The sequence below is a fragment of the Beta vulgaris genome, chromosome 1, assembly GCF_026745355.1.
Source record: "Beta vulgaris subsp. vulgaris cultivar EL10 chromosome 1, EL10.2, whole genome shotgun sequence".
In the NCBI taxonomy this organism is placed as follows: Eukaryota; Viridiplantae; Streptophyta; class Magnoliopsida; order Caryophyllales; family Amaranthaceae; genus Beta; species Beta vulgaris.
This window is the reverse complement of record NC_079202.1, coordinates 55139637-55148691: the sequence shown is the minus strand read 5'-3', so window position 1 is coordinate 55148691 and position 9055 is coordinate 55139637. Positions and strand designations below refer to the sequence as shown.

The following is a 9055-nucleotide window of genomic DNA, read 5'->3' as shown; positions in this document are numbered from 1 at the left end:
TACTACTCTAACTATATGTAAACAGTGGTATAATTTACCACTATAAATATGTAAGCGTAAGATTTACATATGTGCATCAGATCAAAATACTTCAATATACAAAACTCTCTCTACTTGCATAACTTCTCTCTCTATTTCTCACAACACTTATAAATTTTTTTGGTTAATTAGCCACCTTTTTGGTTCTTTTTTTTGTTGGAAGCCACCACTTGCCGGAATTTGGCGTTGACCTTGATCGTCCGGCGTTGACCATCAGATTTTCGTCATTTTCCCCCTTTATCTTTCTCCCACCTCCCCCCTCGCATCCCTGGCAACCCCCCCTCCCCCCTCGCATCCTCGACAACCCCCCTCCTCCCTCACAACCCATCGGAAAACACCCCCCCACGACCATCCCCACCCTCCCAGCCCTAAGCCCATCACCTCCCTCGCATCCCCCGACATCTTAGGTGGAAGAAATGGCGAAAATCTGGAAAAAAAAATGGCGAAAATTTGATGGTCAACGCCGGTAAATCAAGGTCAACGCCGGATTCCGGCAAGTGGTGGCTTCCAACAAAAAAAAGAACCAAAAAGGTGGCTAATTAACCAATTTTTTTTAAAAAGGTGGTTTCTCACAAAAAAGTGATTATAAAAGGTGGTTTCTGACAAATTTTCCTAAGAATTATAGAACGGAGGAAATATTAAAGGTTAGAACGGAGGAAATATTAAAGTTAATTACATGTTCCATTAGTCTTTACTGCTTTCTTTTGTTTTGTTCTCTCCATACGAGAGAGTATTTCTCCCCCTTTATGACGGGTTGTTTTTCCGTCTTTGTAGAGTTTTCTTATTTTCATGGTGTTAATAATTTGGAAGATGATCTGGAACTATAAGGGTTTAGGGTTTTTCAGCAATTTGACATTGGGAATAATTATATCATAGAATCAGATTGTGAAGGTCTCTACTAATAAGATGCAAAGACATCAAAACCCATTGTTCGCGTTCTCTACTAATAAGATGCAAAGACATCGAAACCCATTGCTCGCGTCAAGCTGAAACAGTGGAGTTGGAGTTGTGATGGAGTATGCTTAAAATTAATTAGTTTCATTGTGAAAATTATTGTGATTTGTTAAATCTATATTTTTAGATCTAGATTATCATTGTATATATCGTGCAATTTATTATTGATGATATATTTTCTTCTCGTAAAAAAATATGTGTCAACTATTAATACAAGTAATTGTTGGATAAATGTCACAAAATTCTAGCTACTACAAGTTATTTCCTTTTCGTCTAAGACATTGAACACCCTTGGCCTCCAAGGCTTGTGAAGACCCTTGACCTCCAAGGTTATTACTCATGTCCTTGGGCTCCCAGTTAGTGCATATACTTAGCCTCCAAGGTCAAGGTTTATGACAACTTGTACCTATCATGCTTCTCTTTTTTTTTTTTGACACACAAAAGCTATACACACAATACCCATACACATATTAGCTAAATCAAATAAGATCTAATATTAGTTAGAGAGTCATACCATACTCTTATTATCATTTGGGGTTGTACTCTCATACCTTTTCATACACTCGATAACATTAGTGCTCGTCGTCGTGGAATTTTTTGTTTTACCTCTTTTAAGGGTTTTTCCACGTTAAACTGTATATGTTTATTTCTACTAATCTTGTCCATCTTTTACCTAATTTTCTCATTATCACTATTTGTTTCCGCTTGCGCTCCTAACCCCAACTGTAATAAGCACTGATAAGCTCATACCCAATATATCTGATTTGTGAATATGTGTATCTTAAAATTCTGATTTGTGAATTTTTGAATTAGTTGTCTTTTCCCATTTCATCATATCTGCAGCTTTCATCATATATTTGGGTTTTATGTATTTCTGTCACCTCTCTTCTATTCCTTGTTTTTGTGCCAAAAATTCCTTAAGGTTGATTGATGTTGAAAAGTTAGATGTGACAATAAAATGGAGGGCGGTACGCGGGAGCGAGGAGTACTGTAGTTGGTGCCAAAGTCATAGATCCTCCGCCTAGCAATTAGGCATTAAGAATTTAAGATGAGTGAGTGGGTATCACTATTTATTTACCTACACAATGCAACTCTTCTTGCTTTGCCTTTCTTTAGGCCTCACAAATCATACTTGAAAATTACCATATTGCCCTCCAATTGTTGAATGTGGGACTCATTCACCCACATCATCAACTCAATTCTCAATATATTTGGGTGGGTCCTACACACCCATTTTCCCTCCATTATAATTCCTCATGTTATATGTTTGATGTCTAAGCCATTAATTTCATCACAAAGGAATTTTATTTGATACCCACTATATCATAACTATGTGAATGTAGAGGGAACATAATCAATAGTATAAGATAGAAGTGGAATCTCTAAGTATAAATCCAAGGAATTTTGTCACACTCAAATATATTTGTTCCTTTCTTCTTACCTTTTATATAGTGCTAGCCATTCATATATTTGAATTTAAATTCAAAATCATTGTGTTAGTCTTATCATGTTTATGTATCATAAACTCTAAAGTAGGTAAAGAAAAAATAAGCTAACTTATTCGTGCAAAACTTGAAGATGTAGTTAGGAGATAATTATAACCTACTCAAAATGACTAATATCTCGTATATTGTTACTATTCAGATAAGAAAAGGGTTTTTTAACCCATTTTTATCAAAAAAAAAAAGTTATTATGCACTAAAACTTATATCAATAATAATTTTCATTAATTTAATTAATCTCATCTTTTTTATATGTTTTATAAAACTAACATCTCACATTGCACGAGATAAAACAGTTATTTCCTCCAAAGTCGATTCTAACACTTCTTGTTACCTTGATGGAATGTATTTTCAATGATGTTTCAACTTTAACCCTTTGGTTCAAAGTTTTATGATTAGTCAAATATTACTCTCCTCTTCTATTAGGTTAATTCTTATCTCAGCCAAAATACATACAATTACATTAATGATAAAAAGTAATTATAAAATGAGAGAAAATTCCAAGTTGCAAATGAAGGGTCCAAGGGGAGCTTTCTCATCAAATGCAAATTGGATGGGATCTCAAGAGAAACTTTCAAAACCTTTCTCTTTCACTAAAGTCTTCAAGAACCAATAATACTATTATATTATTGTAGATAGGATATGACCATAAAGATAAAAAGTTTTACAAAATAACATTCAACTCGAAATTCCCGGCGGATGGCCAGTGACCCAAGAAAACGAAAGAATTATGAAATTTACATTTTTTAAGTTGCTACTAGAATGTTTTGAATCACATCTTTTTATATCTCATTTGATCAATCTTTGCTCATTTAACAATCTTTCAAATAGAGGTCGACATCTAGCATAGGAGTAATACTCGAGTTTCTTGGAAAAAAACAACTATATTTTCAATGTCCATTGATAAAAATTGATATAGCTAAATATTCATATAGTGGTATTCACTTCATTTCTTTTTAATTTACATATTTTTTACTTTGACACTAACCACATACTTCAGTTTGATCATCATTTGTGGTTTATACATGATAATCTGAGATATGGTTAGATTTGTCTAAACATATAAAAATTCACTAAAATATAATTACATAAGTGCTGAAGATGACAATATATTTATAGCTAATTAAACACATATGAATCATAAGTTAGCTGAAATATTATATAAGTACGTTTTTCAAAATATAATTTTGGCCTCTAATATTTCTTGTAATAGATAAGTACAATTATTTATCTCATGTTATTTTTTATGATATTTATCAAAACTCCATATCAGTCAATTTCAACCTTGAAATATTGGTGAGTACTCATACAAAGAAAAACTTTCTAATAAAAATTGAAATGAATAATATTGATAAAGTAGTTAAAATATGGTTAAGAAAGTGGCTCAAGATTTATCAATACTCCATATAGGTCACGTACATATATTAGGTGGAAGCCTACAATCAACAAATTACCTGAAAACTTAAAAATCAAGTCAAATTAGAAGTTGACAGAGAGATGAAAACTACTAATAAAAAAACTTACTTAGCAAACACTTCTAATTTTAAAATCAAGTGGGAGCTCAATGGTTGGAACTCCCACCTCCCAACCTCATAGTCGCCTAGTTGGGAGTTCGACTCTCATCAATCCCATATTTAGGGTGTTTGTGTGATATTTTCTGGATATAAATTCCCAATTTCCAGTCTAAATTACCGGAAAAAAAACACTTCTAATTTAAAAATTCCCGCTAAATTGAAAAATAAAGTGGTTGCCAAACATAGCCTAACTGATCAACTAAGCAAAATCATAAATTTATGCCACCTTGCAAATAATAATACTACCTATTTTATACTTTTTTTTTTTTTTTGGCAGCAACCTATTTTATACTTATAGAGCAGTAAATAAAATAAAACTTGAATGTACAGAGCAAAATGTGTTCCAATAATATTTTTTGGTATCAACAATCAATTACACTAACAAGGGGCAGAATTGTAATTACTGAAATTGTCAACATCACCCACCATCATCATCATTAATGCATCCAATTAAGTAGTTGTGGTCAAAGTCAACGATTCCGATTTAACCTTCCAAAATCAGCAAGCTTCCTTGATCGATTCGCACAAAACGACGCCGCATCACCCAAGTGTGGCTTCTTCTTATGATTATTAACATTACAACTACCACTATTACTTTTTCCGATTGCCGGAACCCTAATTTCGCCGGAAAAACTCGACTCAATTCCCCAATGCGATCGACTAGCAGGAGTACCTCTAACTAGCGGACTCAAACAAAGCGCCAAATTCGCCACATTATTCGCCAATCTTGCCGGACTCGGCCTAACTCGTCCTGGACTCGGCCGAGTCACCTCGTCTTCCCACTCGTTTTCCGGCGACATTCCGCGGTTACTCCGGCGAGTTAATTCAGCGATTCCGACCTCTGAATTCGAGGACGAACTCACTACGCTCGATTTAGATCGGAAAAGTCGCGTAATTAGGTTGAATTTTCCGGCGTTCTTCTTCTTCGTTGGACCTACTTGTGGTGTGCTGTAGAATCGTTGGATCACTGGCTTGCTGTTTCCGGCAACTGTTTGATCGGATTTCCGGCGAGAAATGTACGGCGAAACTGACCTCGGGAAGATCAACGGCGGAGGTTGCGGTTGTTGTTGTTGACGATTTGAGGAGAGAGAATTCGTACTATTATTATTATTACGATTGTTACAATTAGGGTTAGGATAATCGGAATAATTCGATTTCAGTTGAGATTGAGCTTCGACTAAGAAAAATAGTCGTTCACGAAGACAAGAAGCGCAAACACCGACGCTACTACTGTAATCCGATAAGTGTTTCTTGCACCTCATCTGACCAATTTTTCTCTCTCCTCTCCTCTTTTTCTTTTTCCTTCTGTAATCTAATTAAACTTGTGAGTTCTGAATGTAGGAAAATTGAATTGACATTTTCATTTGTTGAATTTTTCTTAGGTTTGAAGATCTGGATGATGGTGAAATTCAGAAATTGAAAAGTAAGATGAAGAAGAAGAAAGAAAGAAGAGAAGAAGATTAAAGTTGTTGTCTTCTTGTGTGGTTGCTATTATATTGGATGATGAGTCAAGAAATATTTGATGAGGCTAAATAAACTATAAAGTGGTAGTAGTAGTAGTTGGAGTTGGGGGGCTATTATTATAGTGAATCCATTAGTGAAATTAAATTATGATTGTCAGAAAATTTGAAGAATTTACTATTGATGTTGCTTTTTGGGGTGAGATTCATAGTTAGGTTATATTGGGTTTGACTTCCCTACTTTATGTAATTTTACTCCTACAATTGACTTAGTTTTTTCTTGCTTTTTTTCAACTTTTGGAGGATTTTAGAAACTAATAATCATTGGTTGTTGAAATGTGAATAAAAAGGGGTTCTTTGTGGCTTAATTTTTCATGGTGTGTGTTGGTTTAAGCTAGATTTTTTTTTTTATGGTTGTGAGCTAATTGAGTGATTATGGATAGTGGGAATTTGTTGGATGATTTGTTTCCACTTATGGTTGTCATTTATGGGTAGATTTGACACGATTACGCAATTATATGTGTTTTATGGTGAAATGAGATGTTGTTTTAAATAGGAATGAATGTGAATACTCTTTCTGTCCCGTTTATAGTTTTCGTTTCACATTGGGCACATGAATTAAGGAAACCGTTATTGGGAGTTGTTGTGTTTTTGAAATTATTGTCATAAAAAAATGAAAAAAAATTAGAACATCAATGGGTGAGTATGTGAAAAGAACAGATAGAAAGTAACAAATATTTTTTCTTATACCCTACTAAGGAGATTGAAAGAACATTACTTTTGTTTATTATTTATTAGTATCATGTTAGAATTGTTTATTTATTTTCTATGTAATATTCAACTTTGATGATTACATGTTCTGTGTGTGTGTTGATCATGTCTATGTCTTATTGATCATTTGATAATCCATTTTGGTGAGCAATCTCTAGAGATTAAGGGGGCTTTTGGTTAGAGGGTTTCAAGAAAGGGAAAGGGAATTGAGTTCCTTGTTTTCCTTTGTGAGTGTTTGGTTAGTGTGTTTATTCAAATCCTTTACCCATTTTTCTTATTAGATTACCCTCCTTCCCCTTAGATTGATTCCCCACCCCCCCAAGGTTTGGGATTACCCCATATCCCTCTAGGCCTCTACCATATTATTATTATTATTTAATAATAATCATTATTATTATTTAATAATAATCATTATTATTCTTAAATAATAATAATTATATAATAATAATAAAAATAAATAATAATAATCATTATAATCTTATTATATATTATTATTATTGTTTATTTTAATTATTATTATTATTATTATGATTTATTTTTATTATTATTATTATTTATTATTATTATTATTATTTATTTTTATTATTATTAATATTATTATTTATTATTATTATTATTTATTTTTTTATTATTGTTTAATAATAAAAATAATAATAATAATGATTATTATTATTATTATCATTTTTATTATTAATTATTATTAATATTACTATTTATTATTTATTATTAATTATTATTAATTATAATTATTTTAATTATTATTATAATTATTTTATTATTTTAATTATTATAAATAATTTATTTTTTTATTAATATTTATTATTATCATTATTTATTATTTATTATTATTATTTATTATTATTATCTATTATTATTATTTGTTACTGTTATTATTATTATTAATTTTCTATTTTCTTTGATATTCCTAACCAAACAACATTTTTAATCAAAGGGAAACCCTTTCAATTCCTCTTGTAACCCTTTCTCATACCCTTTCCCTTTCCTCTCAACGAACCAAACGCTCCCTAATAGTGCATCGTCTATCTACATGTTTGAAGATGATGCATCGTGGGTTCGAGATTTGGAGAGTGTGTAGATTGTTTTATCTTACTTCGACATATACTTTTCGTAGTTAACTATTGTTGTTGACTTTGACTTTGATTTTGTTGGTTTGACTTTTTGAGAGTTGACTAAGTTTTAATTTCTAAAGTCTATTTATTATGTTTTTTGCTACAAAAATTCTGAATAAGCCGATACGTTATCACACGGGTGATAATTCCTTGATGATTCTCTGAGTTTTATATTGAAAAGATATTTTGAAAAAGAGAGAATTGTCGGAGTGTTACAGCAATCATGTTAATGATGATTCCTACACCATCTGTTGAGCTGACTAGGTTTATTTATTTACCATATTTTTTGATCTGTTTCTTTCTAAAGATAATTAATGGCTTCTTGCTATCCGTTATCAACTTATGTATAAGATTTGCTTAACCTAACGTTTATTCTGTTGGTTTTTTTTCGTATTTTGAAGAAAACATATACCCAAGAGGAAATTTAAAAAATTTCTGGATTTTTTCTCAATTATTTATGTCCTATCTCGATTCCTTGAGGCGCTAAATCAATATGCAAGTTCGAGGGGTTGATTGTAAGTTATATGAAAATCTATTTACAAATAATACACTAGTGTACTATTTGATTCATTTTATCGACATGTATTTTTTTCCAAAACATGTTCATCATCTACTATTATTATTTTTTATGATATCAACAAACACAGCAGAAGCTATCACGCAACACCACCAAGCCACTAGCATACCTCTAAAAAAAGATAAGAAAAAAAACTGTCAATCTTTTTTTTTTGCCAATTGAAATTTCAACAGTCATATCAACTTTTATCAAACATAACCAGCATACACATGCATTAGAGCTATTCACGGGCTGGACGACCCGCTAAGCCCGTCCAGATCGATCAGTTAAAGTTGCGGGTTTGGACAATAAATTTTGAAATTTTTTTCTAAATGGGCGGGTCAAGTCCGACCCACTAATATTAATGGGTGGATATGAACAACCTCAAACATATCGCAGGCTAGCCCACCCGGCCTGTTTATCATGATATCTATTTTCTATGAAATTTAATTTTTTACCCTTACTAATTTAGTATTGATTTATCTTTTGGAATATATAGTTTATTTGCACTTATATAGCTTTGGAAACACATAAGTATCTTTATTCTTACCTTTACAACTTAACTTGTCGTACTCTGACATTTTTTTTTCGAAAATTTTTAACTTTCTCTTTATCTTACATTGTGATTATCAACTTTTTTCTATTTTAACCAAAATTATATTAGGAAACTCCCATTGGTAACCTTGTAACTTTTCGGTTTTCCAATGGTAACCCTATGGTTTTCAAATCCCCAAAAAGACCTTGTACTCTATTTGAATTCCTAAACGTGACTTTTACCGTGTTAAATTTTCGTTATATCTAACAGTTAAATCAATAAACGCATATCGAAATGTTCATGGAATGCAAATTTAGGGGAATCTAATCTTTTTGCAAATTTCAACCTCAAATTTGACCTATAAAGGGCAAAATTGACCCCCAAAATATTGATCGGGTTATTTTTGCTGGCTTCCAAAATAATACACGCAAATCGAGATATTTGTGAGACGCAAATTATTCCGAAAAAATAGCCATGTCAAGATTTTGGGGGTCATTTTAGTTCTTTATGGATCAATTTGAGGTTGAAATTTGA

The 9055-nt window shown here is 31.8% G+C and overlaps 1 protein-coding gene across 1 annotated transcript; it reads right to left on the bottom strand.

Annotated features, from left to right (window-relative positions):
* Positions 1-4296: 4296 nt before the first annotated feature.
* Positions 4297-5642, bottom strand: LOC104905213 (hypothetical protein). Its single transcript, XM_010693669.4, has one exon. It carries the CDS (start codon positions 5329-5331, stop codon positions 4540-4542), a length of 792 nt encoding a protein of 263 aa, XP_010691971.2. The 5' UTR covers positions 5332-5642; the 3' UTR covers positions 4297-4539.
* Positions 5643-9055: the final 3413 nt, after the last annotated feature.